At 44.9% G+C, this 24,143-nt stretch overlaps 1 protein-coding gene across 3 annotated transcripts in view; it reads right to left on the reverse strand.

The window, feature by feature from the left end:
• The window catches only part of STK24 (serine/threonine kinase 24), a 116,622-nt gene that overhangs the window by 27,294 nt on the left and 65,185 nt on the right, over positions 1-24,143 (reverse strand). For all 3 annotated transcript variants that reach the window (XM_058548408.1, XM_058548407.1, XM_058548409.1), the window contains exon 3: positions 4,080-4,136. In XM_058548408.1, the coding sequence (XP_058404391.1) occupies positions 4,080-4,136 (57 nt within the window). The remainder of the gene's footprint in view (positions 1-4,079; positions 4,137-24,143) is intronic.

The raw sequence follows: 24,143 nt of genomic DNA on the forward strand, positions 1-24,143 counted from the left end.
AAAGTATTAACTGCATTTTTTAAAAGTCAAAAAGAATGCATCACCAGGAAAGAAGAGAGGGCTCCAAAGGACACACAACCTCCAACAGCATCAGTTTATCTTCTGCCAGCTACAGAGACGGCCACGACCAGACAACAGAACTGGGAGGTCCATCCACGGGACAGTGTCTCAGTAATTTACAAAAAGCAGATCTGGGTTAATTCCAAACTTGAAGTAATAAAGCCTTTCCGCTGTGTCCTTCATTTTGTCTGTTCTTTGGGGACCAAGATTTATTTACAGACCATGTTGTGGTAGAAAGAGACTAGGATTCCTGACCCGGTCTTGAGGTGAACCATCCTTACCCCTCGGCACAGTCACTTCCCTCTCTAGGGCCATCTCTGAATGTGTCAAGTGGGAAGAGAGACTCAGATTTTCAGTTCTCTCCAGCTCTGACAGTTGACGTTGCTAGCACCTCAGGAGGGCTCAGTGGTGTGGACATAAGAAAGGACTGTGACACCCAGACAATTACCTACCTACATCCAAGACATCCCACCACTTCCCACAAACGAACATCCAGGAATTCTCTCTCTGTCCCACACCCCAACCTAGAACTGCCTCCAACTGGAAGCTCAATTCCAGAATTAAAAGAAAGCCAAAAAAATTTAACTATCAGACATGCTTAAAAGGCAATCTTGAGTAAAGTAGGGTGGCCATCTTCCTGTCCCAGGCAAAGGTGTCATTAAGATTCAATTCGAGGAATTAAAACTAATGTCTCACAGCCTACATGAAAAGACATGATAACCACAATGCAGGAGTGAAAAAGGCAAAATAATATGTACACCATAATTCAAACTATATAAAACCCATATGCTTATGGCCAAGAACCGGGAGGGGCTACAGACAGATAGCTGTGTATCTCTGAGTAGACTGAAAACTTAGACAATTTTCATTACTGTTATGGACTGAATGTTTGTATCCCCCACCCACCCAAAATTCCTATGTTAAAATCCAAACACCCAATGTGATGGTTTTAGGAGGTAGAGCCTTTAGGAGGTGATTAGGTCATGAGGGTGGAACCTTCATGAACGAGACTAGTGCCCTTGCTAGAAAAGGCCAGACAGCTTGCCCTGGCTCTCTGCTCTCCGTCATGCGAGGATACAAGACGCCACGCACAAGCCAGGCACCAGATCTGCCAGCCTCTTGATCTTGGACTTCCCAGCCTCCAGAACAATGAGACATAAACGTTTGTTGTTTAAGCCACCCCATCGATGGTAATTTGTTATAGGCAACCCAAGCTAAGACAATTACTGAGTGCATGAAGAGAAAAGATGAATCTAGAAAGAAGAAAATGAAGAAAGAGGGGTGAGACCTTCATGCTCTGGGCAACAGCAGAGCCCTCTCCTTGAACAAGACACAACTCGTCATCTTTCCCTCCATGGGCCTTCACATATGGGGCTCCTCCAAAGTCACATATTAACATACTAGCACTTAAAAAGCAGAATGTTTCAAAGAAATGCCCCAAATCCATATTTTCAGCTACATGGTATCATATATTCATCTATATTCATCCATATACTCAGGTACATACTAGCACATGAAAAGCAGAATGTTTCAAAGAAATGCCCCAAATCCATATATTCAGCTACACGGCATCATATATTCATCCATATTCATCCACATATTCAGCACTAGCTGAATACTAGCACTTGAAAAGCAGAATGTTTCAAAAAAGTGCCCCAAATCCATATATTCAGCCACATGGTATCATGGATTCCCATTTTGATACACAATATTCTGGTTTTTAAAATCTTTTATAAACATATAATAGACCCTCTCAAAATAATCCTAATAGTTTTCAACATCCAAAAAAATAATTCTTATATCCCATTATTAAAGTGTGTCTTCTTCTTCGAGGGTTTGGGGGCAGGCCAACAAAAAGGAGATAAGAGACAGAGAGAGAGTGAAGACAAAGTCAGAGGGAGCGGAAGGATGGCGTGGAGTCAGAGAAAGCACAGGCTTTGCAGCTGGTCACAATGAGGTACAGTACTTGCTAGCTGGGACACCTAACCTCTGAGTGTCTCTGCTCTTTTGTCAATTAAAATGAGATGATTAGGGACATCCACAAAGAGATGTGGTTCTTGTCACCAGGGCCCCTGATCTGGAAGGTGGATGGCAGTTTGCTGGGACTCACACTAAACGAGATTTTTTTAAATAAATGGAGAGTTCTATACTTCCTTCCCACTGTAAACGTCTAAAATTTCACAGACTGCAATTCAAAGCTCCAAAGAAAGTTACCACTAAATAAATTAAATTACCGTGGCATTAAGAATGAATAAACTAAAGCATTTGGAGACTAGAATTACTGCTCTGAAGGACTCAATGTCGGTAAAAAGAGTCCCTGCAAACAACTTTACATACTCCACAAATGAAATTCACTTAAGATAATAGTAAATCTAATTACACAAAATGAGATAATTTTCTACAGTCCTGTAGTATTTCCCAAAAGAGGAAAAAAATGAAAAGCTCTTTGTGTAATGTGTATATTTATGGAAAACAAGCAAAGCAAGTCATAAAATTTATCCAGCTGTTTTGTTGCTTTTCCCATTTTAATGTAATTGTTTACACCATATTAAATTTTTTTCTTTAAATTTCCTTTTGAACACCATTTTAACCAATTGCTTTTATGGTTTATAACATTATGTGATTTTTTAAAATTGAGTACATAAGCCTTTAGAGATACATACAGTTTTAGAGCTTTATCTTCCCAAAAACTACCAATTACTACTGTTACTGTGAGAAAGAAATTTCCTTTTAATTAAAGGGTATTTCTTTTCTTAGTGAATAAAGTCTGTGTAGACAATAACCTCTAAAATACAGGGGCTTCTTTCAGCTCTCATGAGAGCAGTGGAAACTGCAGACCCATCATCCTGACACTTCCTCTCAGCAGGACCCACCCTCTAACGTTAAAATGATAGATTAGACCTGTCTTGGAAATCACCACTCACCCAAAAGCCCAGTTTTACAGGACAGGTAGGAAATGAGTGCTGATGACACTGATTTCACTGCATGACCACAGTGGGGACGAGATGGCAAGTGCTAAACAACTGTGTGAGTTTTTAAAAAAATTTGTTTTGCGTACACCAAGTGTCAAGGACAACTTAAGCAACGCTTATGATTCGCCAGTTACTTCTGAGCTTCTTGTCAGAGGCCAACAGGTAACCACATTTTACCACGAGAAGCGAGTCGCAGACTGTGACTTGGAGGTCATTCTATACCTAGCTTCCACCATCTTGTGTGCGGGCTGGCGCACACTAACGGCACAGGAGGTGGAGGCCAGGTGGGAGACATGGTCCTGGTGCCGGTTCAGCCCCACCATAAACTGCACAGCGACGGGTGGAAGTCCTCTGCACGTGCACCCAGGAAATGAAGTGTGCACTCCTGCTTGGCCTGACCACTGCTCTGACATGTGACACCGCACTGCAATCATCACACCCTGCCTATCTCTTACTCTTGAAATCAAATTTTAATTTTTAAAAATTCTAATTACTCTCTGCCACGTGAAGACGCAGCAAGAAGAAGGCCATCTGCAAAGCAGGAAGAGGGCTCTCACCAGAACCTGAACACGCTGGTACCCTGATCCCAGACTCCCCAGCCTCCAGAACTGTGAAAAACAAATTTCTGTTGTTTAAGAAAACGAAAAATTCTAATTAATTATAAATGAAAATGTTACATGCATATTTTGGAAGTTACTATCCGAAATATGAAACAATGATGGGATATCAGCTCCACAAAAGTTACCCCTAGTTTGGAAAACAGCCACCAAACTGTTCTTAAGTAAGACAATGACAGGCTAAGTCCTTCGTGGCTTCTATGAATGAATTCACTGGTTTCCCATGAAACAACAAAACTGGTTTCAAAAGTAGACCTATAATTTTCAGTAATATATCAGAAGCAGAAATACATATTATAAGGAATAGTTTAGTCCCTTTTTCATGCAACTTAAGAGGGAAACAGAAATGGATAAAACCAGAATTTTCTTTACAACCAAGATTTACGGAGAAAAGCTTGGATGTGTATTAGGCATCGGACATAATACTTACTAGATCTAGTGCAGAGCCTCCACCAAGATATTCCATTATTATCCACAATTTAGTATCCTACAAAAACAAAAAAGGAAAATTATTTAAAAAAAATAAAACCAGAGAAAATTATTTTAAATAATCTAAGGGTATTTTTCACTGTTATTTTGGAACTAGAAAAAATATAAATACATAACAGCAAGAAAAGGGCGTCCAAGCGAGTACTGTGTAGGCAAACCTGCACACGGTCGGAGGGGGGCTTTCACAGTCTGCCCAGGGCCCCTGCATCCGACTCTTCTAGGCAGCGCGTTCCAGACCTACTGAACCAGGATCTCCGAAGGGGGACCAGGAGGTTTCCATTTTTAAACAACCTCAGTCAGTGATACTGAGGCACAGTAGGGTTTGGGAACCAGTCTCCAAAGTCAGTTAAGGCCAGCAGCAGTCACACACATCCACCCTGGGTGTCAGCCAGGAGGCGCCGGGAGCACACAGCAGTGGGAACAGATCACTTCGCTCCCTCGGGCCTGCAGCTCTGAGCAGCTCTGAGCCATACAGGGTCTGACCCTCAGTCCCTGTGAGCAGAGGGAAGGCGATGCTCCCGGGGTGGGACAGCTAGTGCAGCCTTTCATTCACTCTCTTGTTTCGTAGAAAGGCAGCCAATTTCAGACACCCCAAAGGCTACCAGACTCTCTTCTGAGAACTTTCCAGGAAAGCAGGCCCCAGTCTAAGCCTTGCATCTGTGTCTTCTCAGCCCCTGACTCACCAGCATCAACTCTGTGTCTTTTCCCTTTGTCTCTCTTGAGCCACTCAGCCCCCATGACTTCCAGAGTTCTTTTTAAACACAAATCCCAAAGTATACTCCCTTGAAAACCAACACGCAAGCAAGCAAATAGCGGCACCGCTCTCCGCGAGGGGGTGTCTGTGTGGTGGTCAGGAGCACACGGGCTTGGGGATGAGCCAGACCAGGGCTGCGATCCTCGCCACTCCTTACAACCTGAGGGATTCGTGAAGTTAATTCCTCCCTAAGCTTCTGACTGAGCGCCTAGCCAAATGCCTGACCCACAGCCAGCAAGCAAGAACAACAGCTAGTGATGTGGATAACCCATCACAGTATCAGTGGTGAGTAACTCATCAGTGATACTGGTGGTGGATAACCCCTCAGTGATATTGGTGATGGATAACCCCTCAGTGATATTGGTGGTGGATAACCCCTCAGTGATATGGGTGGTGGATAACCCATCACAGCCCCAGTGGTGTTCTGGTCCACTACCTGGGAGCTAGGTTCCTGGGTGTACTTACATCAACATGCTTCATTGCTAACTGAATATTTTATTTTAGCTTTCGTAAACATCAAAAGAGAAAAGATAAGGAAACAAAACCTTTCCAAGGCTCCCTGGTACATTTCAGATAGAACCAAGCCCTCCCTCTTCAGAATATCCCCAAGGAAGACCCCTCCTCCAGGCCCCCATGCGCACTGTGGTTCTAGCAACGCTGACTCTGACTGAGCATTGTCTTCTGGAACATGACGCAGTTTCTCAGGCCTTTTTGCCTTCTCAGCAGTTTCCTCAGTCACGAAAACCTCACTTGCTTCCCTCCCCCATTCCCTGGGCAAACTTTCACTTTAGCACCTGTTGGTCTGATGTTCGTTTTAGATTTACCTGTCTGTTTCCCACCACCAGCCAACTAAGTGCCCAGAGAGAGTACCCGGTATGGCCAAGCTCAGGAAAGGTCATGATGTTCTGCTGTCAACGAAGGGCCAGTTATGTTCACTGTAGACTCCCTTCAGGGAGGCACTGATACACGCACTACATTTGTAAAATAAACCCCTTTTAAAATTTAAAATAAATCCTGACATCTGGAGTCAACTCTATGACATCCTAAATAAACAGTCCAAGTGTTACTGTACAAAGAACACTTTCTCAAGCTTTTAAATGCCCCTGACTACTAATACGATGAAGACAATTTCAGCCTAGACTGGAAAAGGCAGAGAAGCCTTAAATGATGTGCTTGGGATCCACCTTATAAACATTTTGTTCACTCAATATCAGTCCAGTCACGGACACCTGCCTTGAATAGGCTCAGTCACCCCCTGGTTCTGATTTCCAGAGAACGTCCTATCAGAAAGAGTATTCTCCAACCTTCCCCTTACTTCACAAGCATGTCCAATGGCAGATTTCCATAACACTTGCTCCTGGAGAACATCTGTGTGCTCCTTGTAGGCATTCCTAAAGCATCCTGTCTTACAGCGAGAAATAAACCATTCCAGGCAATGGCCAACACTATTTTGGATGACATAGGAAATCTAAATTGTTTTCTATAAGGAATTCAGAACTTCACATTTCTATTCCGGGTCCCTTTTTTATGGCACTGTTTGACCCAGTCCCCACCCCTTTTATTTTATGGGTGTTAAGCATCAGTTTGCGAACAGCGAGATGAGCTCTCAGCCGTAGGTGATTTCTCCCCACTTCGTGCCTCCTCTGCAGCTGGCTGTGCCGACAGGACACCCTGGGAGACAATCTTGGGTGACTCAGAGACTCACCACACTGCTTCCTGAATCAGCCAGACACAAAGTGACCACAGCTGTCAGCCATTCCAAAGCTCACGCTCCTAAATCCCTGTGGGTTAGCCCAGCAGGTAATTAAGACCAAGGAAACAAAATAACCTTTTAAACATGCTACTCTCTCCTTTCAGGGAGTCTAACAGCCATAAAGTGACCCATTTTCTCGTGTGCTCCTAATACCTCAGGGGCATTTAAGCTACAGCAGAACAACTGGCAAACTAGGTGCCCCCAGATGAAAGGCTAACCCTCCCCACTTCATTGTAAAGGCTTCGCCCTCCTGGAGAAGATGGAGTAAGAGACCAGCCCTGCCTCTCCTTTTATCCAGTTCATTCCTGGTACCAGACACGCTCGGGTACGAACGCTACCCAAACACAAGGTCCACCAGATTTGGGGGCACTTAGGAAAACAGCAGTGGGTCCTTTATTCAGGCCACCACTTTTTAAGTACCTTACCAAGGTCCCATGACTAATGTGTCTTTGTTCCCAGTTCCATTAGCACCACTAATCAGGGAATGGAAATTGTATCATGAAAGGTTCCACTGGCTGCCACCTCTCAGCTGAACTTGCTTTTCAACCTCACTGGGTGTGCAACTCACTCCGGCCATCGAGTTGGCGAGTTGGCATGGAAAGTGGGGAAAGCCCTCTGGACGTGGAATCATCAACTCCACCAGCTCCTGCACTCTCTGCAGCCAGCCCCACTCACTCCAGGCTGAGTGGCCACAGAGCAGCCTCTCCCAGGGGCCAGGCACCGGGAGGCAGCAATAAGCAGAGAGAGCACCCACCTTCTAGAGCAGCTGACACACCTCTAATGATTGTTCAACCAATTATAACTGTCATGAGTGGGTGCCATGAGAGGGTACAGCAGGGACCTGCCAGATCTTAGAGTCAGAACCAAGTGTGTTTTAAGAGGAACCTGAATGATGAACTGGCACTGAGATCAGAGGCGAAGCAGAGGGACGGGACAAGGGGAGAAGTGCCGGTCAGCCCGCACAATGGCAGGAGTGAAGTGGCACGGCAGGAAAGGGGCGGCATCAAGGACCTCATGGAGGGAGGGCTTGAGGAGGGGGCCCGGGCGGACAGTGACCTCAAGTAAAGCAACAGAGAAAGGCTGATCTTGTAGCCCGGGTTGAACATTTCAGACTTGCTCCTCAAAGTCACTGAAGGGTACCAGAGCAGGTACTCATTTTGGAATAAGCGGTGGATGTGTGTGGAGAAGGGCTGGACAGAGTGGTTGGAGGCTCCTGCAGAGGTCTGGGGAGAGGGAGATGCGGAGGTGGCTGTGGCGTCATCTGGCGAGGCTTGGGGGGCAGAAGCGACAGGACTTGGTGCACAGGGAGGTCAAAGCAACTTCCAGGTTTGGCCTCACTCAAATGAACACCTGGCAACGCCACCTACTGACAGGGAGCCCGGGAGGAAGGAGGTAGAGGGTACGACAAGTTTGGGCGGGTTGACACAGGTGTCCACAGGTCATTCACGTAGAGGGTGAATCTTCTCTCTCTTAAAACAAAACAAATCACTGGCTTTAAAATAACTGATAAGGGCCGGCCCCGTGGCTTAGCGGTTAAGTGCGTGCGCTCCGCTGCTGGCGGCCCGGGTTCGGATCCCGGGCGCGCACCGATGCACCGCTTCTCCAGCCATGCTGAAGCTGCGTCCCACATACAGCAACTAGAAGGATGTGCAGCTATGACATACAACTACTGGGGCTTTGGGGGAAAAAATAAATAAATAAAATCTTAAAAAAAAAAAGTTTATAAATAAAAAAAATAAATAAAATAAAATAAAATAACTGATAGCTTCTACTACATTCCAGTATAAATTCCAAACTCTTTGGCTAGGTGAACTAGCCCTTCACAAGCACGTACCCCTCTATCGCCTAATCTCATTTCTACCTTCTCTCCACGCCCCCAGAAGGCACCATGCTCTACAGCCCGCAGGCTTCTGCAGAGCTGCGCCCTCTGCCAGGGGCTATCCTGCCCAGCCTGCCTCATGCAAGTCACAGCTCACAGCACAGCTACTGTGGCGACACTCACTCAGGGTGCCCATCTCCCTACTCAAGTCTCCAGGCCCAAGCACCTGTCCTCACTCTTCCTCCTGCCTCAGAGACACAGGTCCACCTTATCCTCCGTCCCAGAACAGCCTTGCCAGCCGTGTTCCCTGTTCAACCACCACCTCCCATTCCTACCAGGGATCCCCATTTCCATGGGCGACTTCCAGTCCCACCAGCGCCCCCATCACTCAATTCATCACCTTCCCTTTGACACTTCCATTCTTGTCTACAGCTCCATTCCTCTAAACTCCATCATTCTCTCACTTTCTCTAGTCTGACTCTTTCCCTTGGTCCCAACTAGCCCTAAAGCTATGGGTTCTGCTTGCTCCTCCCTCTTCTGGCCAGAATTCCCAAACTACAACCCCCAGCTGCTGGTCTCTCTTTCCTAATGAAAGGGAAGGGTGCTACGAATAAACTGCCTGCCTCACAAACTGGATGAGGATAGACATGCTGTGGACATCATGAACACCAGGGACAGAGTGAAGGACAGAACTCAGAATCTGTAGAATTCTCTGGTGCAGATACATCACTGTGCTGCATCAGGGAGCACACCTGTGGCACCACACCTCCAGTGCAGGACACATACTCAACACAGACGGAAAAGGTCTCTTAAATTTGCCATCAGTCATGATCTCAAATAATTTCTACCACCACCAATCCTAAATAAGAAATGTTCAAAAGGGAGTAAATGGATTAGCTTGGGAAAGTGAAAGATGGGCTTTGAGGGCTGTAGGCAAAGTACGGCCCTTCGGCTACATCAGGATTCCTCACCCTCAACACTAGTGACATTGGAGACCCGGAGAGCCCTCTGTTGTGGGGGCTGCCCTGCGTACTGCAAGGCGGTTTAGCAGCATTCTCAGCCTTCTACCCACTAGATGCCAGTAACACACCCCAGTTCTGATAACCAAAAATGTCTCCAGACACTGCCAACGTCCCCTGGGGGCCAAAATCATCCCCAGTGAAAAGCACTCAACAACACAATCCATATTGACAAACTTGAAGTGTTACTGGACCAGAAGTGCTATTAATGCTCTCCTTACTCTTAGCAGAGACAGTTTATCCTGTGAGATCTCCAGCTAGAAGACTCGCACTAATTCACTACGAGACATCTAAGCTTCGAATTCCTCATCCATAAAAAGATGGCAAATAATTTCTGTGCTTTTATTGACAATAAAATGAGATAATGAATGTCAAAGCACTTTGCCAAGTTCAAGGTTCTATTAGCTTTATCAACATCATCACCCATAAACACCCTTAGAATAATCTGGTAAAACCAAAACAGCCCAATTAATAAGACTAAATAGTATTTCTCTACATGGGAGTTTCTGAGCAAAAGAAAATCAGGAACAATGATTCACACACTTCTACATTAGAATGAAACAGTAATTACTGCCCCACAAGCCTTGAGGCAAGAGTGTTTGAGAAGGATGTTGTTCTCGGTGACCAAGTGACCAGGCATGGTCACTGCCCAGATGTAGAATCAATGCCCTCATAAAACCTTCCGAATCGTGACCTGTGAGGCACTCTAAGAAAAGTAAGTCAGAAGAGTTCTTAAAACAAGAATGATTTTAATCAGAATAATTTCATTTTTTAAAAATGACCTCAGAACAATGTAAACTATGAATGACCTTGTGATACTATTTTTCTCACAAGGGAAAGAAAATGGTTTATTTATTTAATAAGGTCAGGACTCAAAATTTAAAAGTTACCAAAGTATACACAGTGAGATGTTTCTCTCTCACCCCTGGTGGGCCCCTGCGCTGTCCAGCCCCCCATCCCCAACAAGCTATGTGCAAATACCTATAAACTCTTTCTCCCCTTCTATCCAAATGGTAACATTCTATACACTATTCTATACCTGACTTGTCCTTGGAGCATTCTATACTTGTCTATAAAGGAATTCCTTTTTTTCTTTTACCACAACTAAATTCATGCCCTATTGACAACATCGTTTTTTTCCATTCTTTTGTTATTATGACCCAGGCCTCAATGAAGAAACTCACACATGTGTCATTTGGGGAGTTCCTAGAAATAGAACTACTAGGTCAAAGGAATCCACTTGAATTTTAACAGAGAATGACAAATTATTCATCAAAGAGGCTATCTCAATTTATACTGCCTCCAGCATCGTGTAAGTGTTAATTTCCCCTTTCCTTTGCCAACAGAGGATAATAAAACTTTGGGGGGGGGGCGTTGTTATGAATTGAATTGTGTCTCCCTCCCAAATTCATATGTTGAAATCCTCAGCCCTAATACCTCAAAATGTGACTGTTTTTAGAGACAGGGCCATTAAAAAGGTAATTAAGTTAAAATCAAGTCACTGGGAGGGGCCCTAATCCAATCTTACTAGTGTCCTTATAAGAAGAGGAGATGAGGACACACACACACACAGAGGGAAGACAACGTGAAGACACAGGGAGATAAGACGCCATCTACAAGCCAAGAGAGGGATCTCAGAGGAAACCAACCCAAACCAAGCCTGATCTCAGACTTCCAGCCTCCAGAACTGTGAGGACATAAACTTCTGCTGTTTAAGCCACCCCGTCCGTGGTCCTTTGTTATGGCGGCCCTAGCAAATGAAGATAGTCATCAATCCATAAGTAGGAAAAAAAAAAAAAAAAGGTAATCTCAGGGAGTTTCTTGCTTTTTCTCTTGATGTAGGGCTGAATATCCTCATATACTGAAGAGTCATGTATATTTTCTTTTCTGTGAACCCTCTATTCATACCCTTTGTCCACTTTTCTACTGGGTTACTGATCTTTTTTAAAAGTAGGAGCTTTTAACATATTAGCCTCCTGTAACATGAGCTGCAAACACAGCATTTTCCTCGCTTGTCTTTTGATTCTGATTTTGGTAGTTTTTGCTTGCAGAAATTAATTTAACGTAGACACAACATCAATAATGACACCACTTACAGCAAACTTGCCCTGAACTGCTTGGAACTGCTTCCTGGAACTGGCGACTGAAAGCTGGGGCTCCCCTCACTCAGCGCTCCTCACATTAACCACCCTCACAGGGGCGTGACGGACGTCAGGAGGTGACAGAACGATTAAAACAAGGCAAACAAGAAGTGCAGGGCGGAATCCGCACAACTAATGAAGAACAAGAGTTTTTTAGTGTGTGTGTGTGTGTGTGTGTGTGTGGAAGACCAGCCCTGAGCTAACATCCGATGCCAATCCGCCTCTTTTTGCCAAGAAGATTGGCCCTGGGCTAACATACGTGCCCATCTTCCTCTACTTTATACGGGATGCTGCCACAGCATGGCTTGACAAACAGCGCGTCGGTGCGCACCCGGGATCCGAACTGGCGAACCCCAGACTGCCAAAGTGGAGTACGCACCCTTAACCGCTGCGCCACTGGGCTGGCCCAAAGAAGAACAACATTTTTAAAGTAGGAATTACTCCAAAATGAAGCAAGCTCTGCTCTGCAACTGCACTGTACTCAGAGGCCTCCAGATCCATTAGCTGTAACAAAAGGCTGAGCCCAAAAGCTATCAATAATACAGGAGGTTTTATTAAAACAATCTGGGGTCACAGCCTTCCTTAAGAATACAGGTTTTAAAGCAAAGATACCCTTTTGCTAACGTAGTGTGCATGAACACAGAATGCTGAGACCAGGTTTGAATCCTGCCTCTGGCCCTTACCAGCTCTGACCTGAGACCAGTCCCTCAGCCACTTGCAGCCTCAACTGCTCATCTGCGTCCGGGACTAAACAGCACCCATCTCAGAGGGATGAGCCTGGCACACAACCAGTGTTCATAAACTTCGGCTGTTATCACTATAGTAACTTTGGCGTGCCCCCGGGTCCACTGGGAGGCTTGTGAAACCGGGAGGCAATAAACTGGGATCTAAGTCCAACCCCTACCTCGTTTAACAGTCAAAGTGACTCCCTGACATTCAGACCTTCCAACTATACTCAAGGTACAGAACATAGTTCCTGACCCCAAAAAGCTTATTTAACTGTTCCTCTGTCTCACAGATGCTAGCATTTCTCAAATGACTCAGACACCTACCACGCACACGTTGTTCTACTCAGGGATAAATGAGTAAGACCTGGGCTCTGACTTTAAGGAACTTTTCGTAATAGAAAAATGGGCAAATGACTACGATCAGACAGCCTGTGGTGGATTCCACAGAAGAGACACAGAATGCCATGCATGTTTAGAGGAGAGGCCCATTTGATGTGAACGAGGAAAAGGCCTAGATAAGGCTTCAGGAGAGAAGTGGCATTTGAGCCGCACCTTGAAGGAAGGACTGTGACAGACAGGCTGGGCCAGGGGCAGGGCGTGTGTTTCTGGCAGACACAGATGAGGAAGAGAAGTGGAAAACAAGCCATCCTGTTCAGCTAACGTGGTCAAAAATGAGACCAACACCCGTGAATGCCAGCTGATGGAGTTTCAACTTAATTTAATACGATAGGGAATCACCACAACTTCAGACAGGAGAATAAATAACCAGTAACGACCCACATGACAGAATGAATGGGGAGAGAAGGAGAGTAAGATCAACCAGAAAATTAAAGCAGGTCAAGGCAAGACCTAAAGACATTCTAGAAGTGGCACTGATCAAATACTGCCACTATTCTGAGCCCCGGTAAACGATGACTCCACGAACACAAACAGGAACGAACAGCAGGAAGAGGACAACTGGGAGAACAGAGGAGGGAAGGAGAGATGGCTCTCTGTGCTTTGCGATATTGATGGGCCACTCCTGAGCAGCAGCTGGAATGTAGTTTGTGAAGTTTAGGAGAAAGGCCGGGACCAGCACAGAGGTGACAACTGGCAGAGTGAAAGTGAGCATGTGGGGACCCACCCAGAAACCTAGAGTTGGCATGAAGATTATTTTAAGCTGAAGATATTTGAGATTCAACAGATGCAGACAGATGTCTTCTCAGAGCTTCCCTTATCTGACTAAAGCGGCCACTTCTGGGAAATGAGGCTGCCATAAACTGCCTCTTTGGGGTGGGTCTACTCTCAGGAGGAGGAAGGAGACCAACCTACCATAAATCTCCTCTCTGGGAGTCTTATGGCCCAGAGGAAGGAAGAAAGACCACTGAAATCTACAGAGACAAACACTATCACAAACTTATCTCCTGTTTGTTCTTGTAAAAACCCACTTGTCTTTCCTAAAGAAACCAATGTTCTTCCCTCCCTTCTCTCCAAGTGAGGTATATCAGCCTCAACCTTTAATCATTTAATGAGTATGCACACTTATAAATCTTTTTCTCCTGTTAATCTGTCGTTTGTCATTTTAATTTGCAGGCCCTCTAGTCAAAAAGAGGGTAGAGAAAAAGTGATATATTGCCAAATTTTTAACTGAAGGGCGCTCAGAACACATGAAAGCAAGCTACCCTGGTAAATAAAGTTCAGCCCATATCACTAAACTGATCGTTAATTAAAAAGATGACCCTATAATCACAGGCGAACACTAAATCCCTGTGGGTCTCTTTTCCCACTGGCTACCCTCGTTTCAACTTCTATATTATCTCAGCAACACAACTGAACGGGATGGGGGAATGACATACAAGGCTGACTTGGGGTAACATCCAGTCAGAACTTCCACAGTCACGTGGCGCAGGCCCTCTGGCCTTCACTTCCTCCAGGTGATCAAATCAAAACTAACCAGCCCAGGAGGGGGCAGTGCCCTGGGAAGAGTGCTGACTCTCCCATTTCGTCCCCTCCCTCCACGTTTCTGCATGTTCTTGAACACATCCAACTCCGGCACCGTATCTCGAATTTATTTCAACAGGGAAGAAGGCCTTACATTTAAAAAGAAGAGAAAACTAGAATTTCTGTAGCAAGTCATTTCTGTCAATATTGTCTGAAGAGGCTGGCCGCAGTGAAGGAGGGAGGCAGGGACCCAGCACGAGGAAGTTTCCTTTGCAGGGAACAAGGGCTGTGAAGCGTCACAGGACAGATGCACAGGGAGCAGACTGCAGCACAGAAAGCCTGCAATTTGCCTGACTAGAGCAGGACAGGAGAACGACCGTCTGCTTCGTACCTTTTATATGTTAGGCCCTGTGCTGGACGCCTCACATGCGTTATCTCCACCAGTCCTCACAACGTTCCTGTGAGGCAGCTACAGCTGGCCCACGCTCTAGGACAGGAGCCAGAAAAGTGAGGTAACTTGCCAGATGCTAGAATGCAGCAGGTCCTGGAGCCTCACCACCTCTCATTCCATCGTTAGCACTCCCCTTCTGTGCTCACCCCAGAGGAATCCTCGAACCACGGAGGGGTGAGGGGTAGAAGGGTAATCAATCATTCACCTTATCTAAGGATAACGGAGGGTGGGGGGGGGGGGGCACTGGGTAGGGGAAGGAGAGCCCGGAGTTCCCCTCTTCCAGGCCCTGAAAGGAGGGCACAAGTGCTCCAACGCAAGTCTTCTCGTGGTAGAAACAAGCATGAAGTGGGAGAAAAGACACTATCCACGAATATCAACTAAAAATAAGGTTGTGCAGCAAAACCTGAAACAGCACAAAGAGAAACAAAACAAATCAAATAAAAATTATTGGATCAAATCCTTAGATCAAAGGAAAAAAATCAAAGCCACCACTACAAATTAGCCAAAAATTATCTTGGAAACACTACATACACTCAAAACTATTTAATACAGTCTAAGATTTATTCAGATGAAAACTTAACAGCATTATATATTTTCATTACCCAGCCAAAAAAAGAAAAAAATCGTAAGCGTTTAATCCAGAAGTTAGGAAGGAAGGAAGGACGAAAGGAAAGAAGGGAGGGAGGGAGGGAAGAGAAAAAGAAAACAACCTAAGGAAAGTAAAAAAAACAATTAATCAAAATAAAGATACATGGACAATTAATGGAAAAAAATATTAGAATGAGAAATAAATCCAGTTAATTTTTAAACAAACAATAACCTCCAGTTACTATAATCAAGAAAAAAAATAGATACACTAAATTTGCAAATATAGCAATAAAAAGAAAATTATTACAGGTAGAAAAATTTTTTAATGCAAATAGAACAGATCACAATATTTTATGATGGTAAATTTGAAAATCCAGAATAAAACAGATAATTTCTTTGTATTGTATGAATTAAAATTTACTCAAGAAAGAATAAGAACTATACGCAGGAAAGGGTGGGAGAAGAAACTGATAATTAACCTCCTCTAAAAATATATATAGATAGATAGCAAGCAAGGTCAAATGATTTTGCCCTTGAAAAATTTCAAACCTTCAAAGAACAGAGTAATCCAGCAACTCTCCTGAGGCACAGCACTTTTCCTGCCATCACAACATAATACCAACACCTGGAACAAGTACCGGTCAAGAAGGAAGCAGAGGGGGTTCCTGCTAAGAAATGGACAGAACTCCTAGGAAGGAGGGCGCCAGGAATGCAGCACTTCCTGGGCCAGGGAGTTGTCATCTGAGAGGATTGGCCCAAAAAGAGTTATTTCTAGAGAAGAAAAAAAAGTGCTATTGGAAATGAATGTTAGGTTTGAGAGTCTCCGCATACCTAAAATTTTTTCATCTTACTTTCTAACACCACCTGCCCGCCCCCACCAACTAGCAGGATTGCTTGGCTCAGCCCACCTGCCCAAAGGCCAGGTCTGCAGTGCTTCCAGGAGGCCTGAACTCTCTCTCCTAGCTGCCGTATTGCCATCACACTCAGACAGGTTTCCCAGCAGAAACCATCAATGACAGGAAGAGAAGTCAACTCTTGCTTCCTTGCAGGGAGAACACAGCCAGAGCTGCGGTCCTTCCGGGCCATCTCCCACCTGCTCTGACTACCAGGGGCTGACTTGGCTGTGACCGGTGTTGGGTCAGGACATCAGATGAAGGAGGGAGAGTTGAGTCCTCCACAGGACTAGGGACGGCCATATTCTCCTTCACAATGGGTGGCCACAGGCTCCCTTACAAAGAAAACAGCCCCAGAATTTCTAGCGTCTTCCTCCTGGTTAAGTAGGCGCAGTCCCCACCACCATTTCACATGAGTGCAATGCAGCAGCACTTCATAAAGAGTATTTCATTTGATTCTCCCAATAACCCTGTCTACTTGGGAACTCAGTCTTCTCTCATTTTACAAATTAAGACACCCAGTCAGTGGCAAGGAAGGAGAATAGCTGGGACTCAAATCCAGATATTCTGACGTTGAGTCAGAACCTAACAAAACCACAATAACAAACATCACAGACTCTAAGATTATAAACATAATCCTCCAATTTCTAAAGGATTCCAGTGAGGAAAATATAGTCTGTTGTAACTGTTCTTAATATTTAACTGTTTTAACCGGTTTCCTTTTAGAAACCAATGACTCTAACCTGACTGCCTGAAAAGTACATCAACTCATAAAATGTTTGCCTGTAATTTGAGGGATTCACATGCCCCACTCCGTCATGCCCAGTTTAACAATTCTTGTCCTAATGTCCCTTAATAAATTGGAAGGAACACTGGGCATTTCCTAAAATGCTCTTCTTAGGGTTTATGTCAAAGGATTGTCTCTTTTGGAGGGGGTGTGTGTGTGAGAAAGTTTTAGTAATTAAGTCTCCCAGATGGGTACTGAGATGTTCCTCTCTTTTCCACCAACACAAATTCGACACAACCCAATGATAAATCTGGTAATGCGAAGTTTCTGTGCTAAATGCTGGTAGATACTAAGACGAATAAAAACACTCTGCTTAAACTTAAAGATGCTTATACAATCAAGGAAATACACTCACAACCTAAACCAGAGGGAAAAGAAACATTTCTAGTAATTACAAAATTACCCTTCTGCTAGATGAAGATCTTAATTGGTCATTATGCAGTTTGTCAGAAATATCAATCACAAAAACTATAAAACCAAAAGTGATTATGGATGACTTGGTATTAATTCTTTGATAAAGACCCAGCCCAAAGAGATCAGATAAGACCAAGTCAGAGGGCAGGTGTGGCTGACAAAGACTTGAGTGTCTTAGTATTATAAGACAATTTACGGAATTGGTACATTCACAGACAACAAATGCTGTGTTTCAAATGCATAGGTGGCAAATTCATATTTATACTTTCATCGTCATGCGTGGAGTTCAGCCTAAAGGTAAACAGCTTCCAAACTAAGGGGCTTTTCAGGATGCTTGTCTGTCCAATGCCTGACTGTACCGAGGAAATGCTTCTGCCATTTGAACGCTCTGCTTCTCTTCCAACCTTTTGGCCACTTCGCTAATCTGTATTTTCTGCACAGTTCTACTCTAGAGGGAACAGTTAGATATACGCACATGTTCTCAATTTATAATAAGTTTGTTAACGATGAGCTACTGAAAACAGCCAAGCTACACTTGGATCAGATGTGCAAATCCCAGGGCGTCCTCACTGCGGCAGCCCTGGGGCTCAGAGGTCAGGCGACAGGCCCAGAGGGCACACGACCTGAGGCTGGGTGAGCAGACACCCCACATGTGCTTCCTGCCCCACATCCAACCATGGCATGAACTATCGCCGCCCCGGCTCTGTTTCTGCCTGGGGAGGAAGACCGTATCGCAGCATATAAAAACCCACAGCGCTCCATTACCGACCCCTACGAAACAGCCGGCCTCGTGGCTCTGTCTGGCACATGGCAAAGCGTGGGCAGTCAGTAATGACCATGACAATGTGTTACTCCCAGACAGGATTCAATAAAAGGCCCGGTTCTAGCAGTTCACTTTTCTTATTTCAAAGCAGATGTCTTTATTTAAAAGTTATGCTGTGCTGCATGAACTACTGGATGAGAAAGAGTTTATTTACCTCACTGGGAATAAGCCTTCTCTTTAATTACATACCAAGCAGCCCTTCATTACATAATCTAACATATCATACCATTTTTTAGAAATTTACTCAGAAATATAAAAGTTTTAGAAAAGAAAGCATATGGCATAATTATCTTACGTAAATACATCAGCTGTGTTTAGATACTCCCAATGGAGGTTTAAATATGCAGATCATGTATGTTGAGACAAAAAGAACTAGAAATACAACTAATACTTCTTTTAAATTATAGGTAACATCAGCCAGAAAACAGAGTTGAGTTTCTTTTTGGCAAAGTAATATATTTAGCCTAATTGGAATTTTAATTTATTCAACTTTCTGGACAGAAAAACATAAAATGGAGCTGCCAAATGTCTTCAGGGACCTTCTTCAATTACACTAGGACAATGTGTTCGGGAGAGAGAAAGGAATCCACAGTCCCGATCCTCGGAAACATTTCAAAGCAGATCTTTTATATTATCTTTGGCATTGATCCTACAATTTTTTTTCCCATGACTGATTGCAAAATGAAATATATTCTATTGGGATTTGAAAGCGAGATTTCCTTGCGGATTTGTTGAGTCCACCCCAAAGAAAAGTTAAGTAGTTTTGCTTTTTTACCAGATGGTCACCCTGGAGTGTGACAGCACAAGCTCAACGTACCATTTCTGTTTTTCCCAGAAACACAAGGACAGACACTTGCACACTAAAAATCACTCTCAGAGAAGACAGATGTGCTTCTTCCTCTCCAGAAGTCGCAGCTGTTCTAGGCCAGTGGGGAATGCAGCACATGACTTCCAAACGGCCAGGGAAGCCTTGGAGGCTGGGTGGCTGCCTCTGCGTGGGTACATGCGGGAAGGGGAGGAGTTCCACTGTTCCAACCAAGAGCCTGTTTGGCTAAATGACTGCGCAGATGAGCACCTAGTAATGCAGGGAAATGAGGACTCTGCCAGCCAAGGGCAGCAAGCGTGCCCACAGAACCGAAGACATCCTCTCTCCAAATCCGGAACCAACAAGTATGATCTCCAAGTCTTGACAAGGCAGCAACAGTGGGAGAGAGAATTGTTAAAATCTTAACTGAAGTCACAAGGATAAAGCTTTTGTTTATTGCTCAGAGAAAGGAAATTCTCACAAAAACTATACCGCCCCATCAGAGGGCGTGAGGTCACTGTGCAAGGAACAAGCCAGCCCCTCAGTGTTGCGGGAACCACGACGGGCTGTTGCTGCCAGTTCTCCGCGATCAGAAACCAATCACTAAAACAACTCAGCATCCAACAGACTCAAACCCTCCATGTCCCCAAGACGGGCTCTGCCCTGGGCCAGCATCAGTGTTCTCCTCTGGGTGTGAATCAACAATTTGGCCATTCTTGAAGAATATTGTGCCTCTCCTGCACAAAATAAAAAATCCAACTTACAAACATCTGGGGAATTAAAGCAGGTTTTAAAGAGCTGTGTATCTGATCATGTTTATAAAAACAGGCATGAATTTCCTCTCTTCAGAGACCCTACTTATTATATCCACGTCACTTAAACGGAATCATAAACCCCAAATCTATTTTCTTTAGAGAGTATATTAGATTAACTCAAGCCAACAAATAGCGAAAATAGAAAGCAGCAGCATGGAAACAAGACAGATATTTGGAAATGACTCTGAAATCAACTGTGTTTAAACTAATAAGCCAAAAACCTAAGAAAACAATCCATAGGCATCACAAAACAGACGATAAAACGGACAAATCATAGCATTTCCTGGCACACACTCCACTCTCCCTTCCAAGTTTTAATATGCTGAGAGAATAGCGATGTTGGGTCCAGCACTTCTAGAAGCAACAAGCATACTCCAGGTTCCTCCCAACTCCTCCAGATGGACGCTGGCACAGGCCAGGGAAGCGGGCAGGTCCCAGGGAGAAGCAGTCTTTCCCTGCGTCCCCCTGCCCACAGCACTCTTCCTCCAGACAGTGTCTCCCTTCCTCCCTCAGGTCTCGTGCAGGGCCACCTTCCCCGAGAGACCTCCCTGACCACCGTATTAGGAACTGTGGCCCCTGCCCCCATACCACCTGCGGGAGTCGGATCCACCGTGTGTTCTGTGGACTGGCTTATGGTCTCCCTCCTTGAGCTCCACGAAGACCATCAACCAAATTCATCAAAACACATTTCTTTTTCCCATTTCTGCCAGAGCAACAAGAGAAATACGCCAAATGTTTTCTGTACCCTTATTTTACCTTCCATGCCACAAATACGGTGATGATGCTCCACAGAAATCCAGGATCCCACAAATTAGAGGCTAAAACCTACTGTCCCAATCTCACACTGTTTATCTCAAATTATGTGCCACGGTCTCTGAGGAACTGAAATAAAGTGAATTGACGAGCTCCAGAGACACAGGTGGCTCTGGAGGTGTGGGCCCTGCCAGCAAACTTTAGGAGGGCAGCTCTACCCACAAAACCGGCCAGGCCCCTGCTGCCCTTTGCCCCCTCAACTCTGCAGACCACCCAAACCCTGGCCCTCGCCTTGCCTGGTGCCTTGTCCCTCATTTGGATAAAAGGAAAGAAGAGGCTTTTTCCTCCTGTCCCCAGAGTAGAGGATGTGCAGAGAAACTGGCACTACGACGGATGACAGCACAGCAGGCACGGCCCGGGGAGGACAGGTGCTAGAACCGCATCATTCTAACTTCTCCTAAAGTCAAGAGACTCTGTCCCTCAATTACTCCAGCAAGAACCATCACGGAGCATGAGCTACGCAGAGGCTGAACTGCCAGCGTCACCTCAGTCAGTATCGCCCTGCCTGGCAGGTGGTGTGTAAGAACCTCTAGGGCCACAAACTGAACGAGTGAGCGTCAGAGTAGAGGATGTGGGAGAAGGCTTTATTGGCTCCCCTCGCACACTGCCTCCTCACCACACCCTTCCTCGGAGGCAGGAGGGATCACCCGCCCCAGTCAATCTGTCTGTGCTCTCCCACTCTCAGAGCCCAAGAGATACCACACAAGTGACCTGACAGGAGGAGAGGGAAAGCAGGACAGGCAATCCCAGACAGCCGCCAAGAATGTTCTATTAACTTTGTCTCCAGATTTTCTGTCTCCTAGAGACCACTAGTGATTTCATAAGGGCCTTCAACATGGTTCTCTTAAAAACAGCTTCAAATTAAGGACTTATGTCCTTCACATGTTCACTCTTACAAAGCACTGAACACATTTCTAAGTATCTTTGATGTGTGGCCTACGGGGGAGCCTGCACCTCAGGAATTTAAATTAGGTCATTCATAAACACAGCCAGGCCATGGCCCCGAGGTTCCAGTCCAGGGGTGGGATGGGGCATCTACAGTTTTCAAAGCCCCCCATGTGTTCCTGCTTTAAATTATGACCTCTGGATTAAATAGGCACCTTCTAATCAACCCCTTTCTAATGGGAAATTTTGATTGAGAGTTAGCTCACCAGAGAGAAGTCACTGCTTTGGACATGTTAAATGTGAAGCTGTCATGGGACATTCCAGGGGAGCCAACTGGCAGAAGCTTCCACAAGCGGATCTGAGGCCCAGGGAGGGTCCGGTCCAGGCACTGAGATTTGGAAGCTCAGGCTATAGTTAAAAGCTTGGACTAGATGAGCAAGTGAAAAACAAGCAGGAAAGTGAGCCAACCACTAACAGTAACGGAGGTAAAGAATGGTGAACGGAGACACTGGAAATTCCCATCGAGAAAGGCTGCCATGTTCTCCAGACCTGAAGGCAGAGGTCTGGGCTGCCCTGCCCACAGCTGCACTCCACGCACCCAACAAAGTAGCTCATTAACGTCCAAACGTTCGTTAAATGAACAAAAAGTGAACCACACCCAACCTAAGGCAGAGGAAACCTTAGAAATATCTTTAGAAAGATTTCAAGAGAAATCGAGACAAAATGATTTTAAGGTAACGTGGTATTAATCAGGACCCCTTCAATCCCCCAACAACTTCTCTTCACTAAGATTTTAATGTACTGTCAGTTTGGTTCTCGTCATTTTTGTGTGTGTTAACATTACTTTGTGTCTCTAAGAAACAAGATACGCACAAATAATTTACAGCTTATTTTCTCTCAAATCTGACAGCATCACTCAGAAAACTATTTACTGAAAAATGAAACTTGCTTAACAAAACATTAACATGCTATTTCAGTAATTGCCTTTTATTTAATGCTTCATGGTCCTTTGTCAATTCATCCAGTTTTGAAAACACCAATATTTTAAGGAATGTTTTTCAAAAGATAGCAAAATAGGAGACCAACAGGTGGCTATTACTTTGTGCTAACTTGGCATCTCCAGACTTAGTTCTTCACCACACTTGATGTTTCCTAAGGCTCATCTTCCCAAGTATGTTGACTGGAGAACTACTTCAAGAGGGATCCACCAAGGACTTGGTATGGAACTGAAATTTACCATTAAAAAAAGAGAGAGAGAAAGTGCAGGGTCCCACAATGAAACACATTTAGGAAATGCTGCATATTTACCACCCTTAGAAAGTCTCAAAAGCTCTGAGAATACTGTAACAGAAATCTACTAAACCCAACACATACAAACTTACTTCAACAGACAGCACCTACTAATATCTCCCAGGAGACTCCTCCAGAAACACTACCTTAGCTCAAACCTACTTAGGGAGCCATCCATCAGCTCACCAGTCAGTCTGAGGCCCTTTATGGGACATCTCCTCTCGCACTTCACCCCCTCCTCCCCTCACCCACCTCCACCAAACCATGGAGACAAATTACATGCCTGTGATAACAGAGAGAGTCAGCATATAGACAAAGGTTGGGTAGGCCCGACTTAATGAATGATATTAGCGGCAAATTCCATTATTCAAGACACTCATGAGAACAATGAGATGCTCACATTTTTAAATTACACGTCTAGACTTTTCAAGTCACATACCTCAGTGTCCTCAAGTGCCCACACCTTTTCTTACCACATATGATGAGTAAAACATGCATATCCATGTCAGACTAGCCAATACACTGTCTTTCTAGAACCAACTTGATCACTCAAGTTACTGCTTAAACTTTGAAACGAGAATACAAGGAAAAAAAACGCAAACCACAACAGAGGGTTCCGACAATATTTATATCACATTATTCACACCTCTTATGTGTGGTTTGAAACTCATGAGTCTCTAATTAACCAAAGTGACTAAAAACAGTTCAGTTTTCAGGAACTGAAGTAGGGTTCGCTTGCACAGCCTCACAGGGAGTCCCTGAAGTGGTCTACCAGGAGCAGAGCAGCCCCAGGCAAGAGCCACACAAAATCTGCACACTGCCTCCTCACATCCCCTGGAGGCCCTAAGTCTGCATGTGGACCAATCCCCCTCCTCTTCCTCAGCCAGTGAGGGGGCAGGGAGAGGACTGAGGCAGCAAGGAGGCTGAAACCCACCCCTGTCAAACTGTCAGGGGAAGAATTTTTCAAGTGAATTTTTTTTTTTTATTTAGAAGCAGAAAACCACACCACCTGAATAATAACTGTGAAAACCAGGTGCATGTGTAGAACTGCCTGGTGTGATCACACAGTTAAAACTGACGTGCTCTGACACTGAACAACGCTCGTCTGCAATCTCTATGGTGTGACAAGCACAATAAGCAGTCACCCCAATGGCAGCTCCCTTATATGGCCCAAAGCTCCAGTCTGGCTTTCCCTTCTCCCTCGTCAGTTCAGTGTCTCTACTAAGAAATTTCCCTGACATGTCCCTCCTAAATCTGCCCTACCTCCTCACCCTCTGTCCCAGCGTGATGTTGCCCGGGCCTCTCAC

Source organism: Diceros bicornis, chromosome 9 (assembly GCF_020826845.1).
Source record: "Diceros bicornis minor isolate mBicDic1 chromosome 9, mDicBic1.mat.cur, whole genome shotgun sequence".
NCBI lineage: Eukaryota > Metazoa > Chordata > Mammalia > Perissodactyla > Rhinocerotidae > Diceros > Diceros bicornis.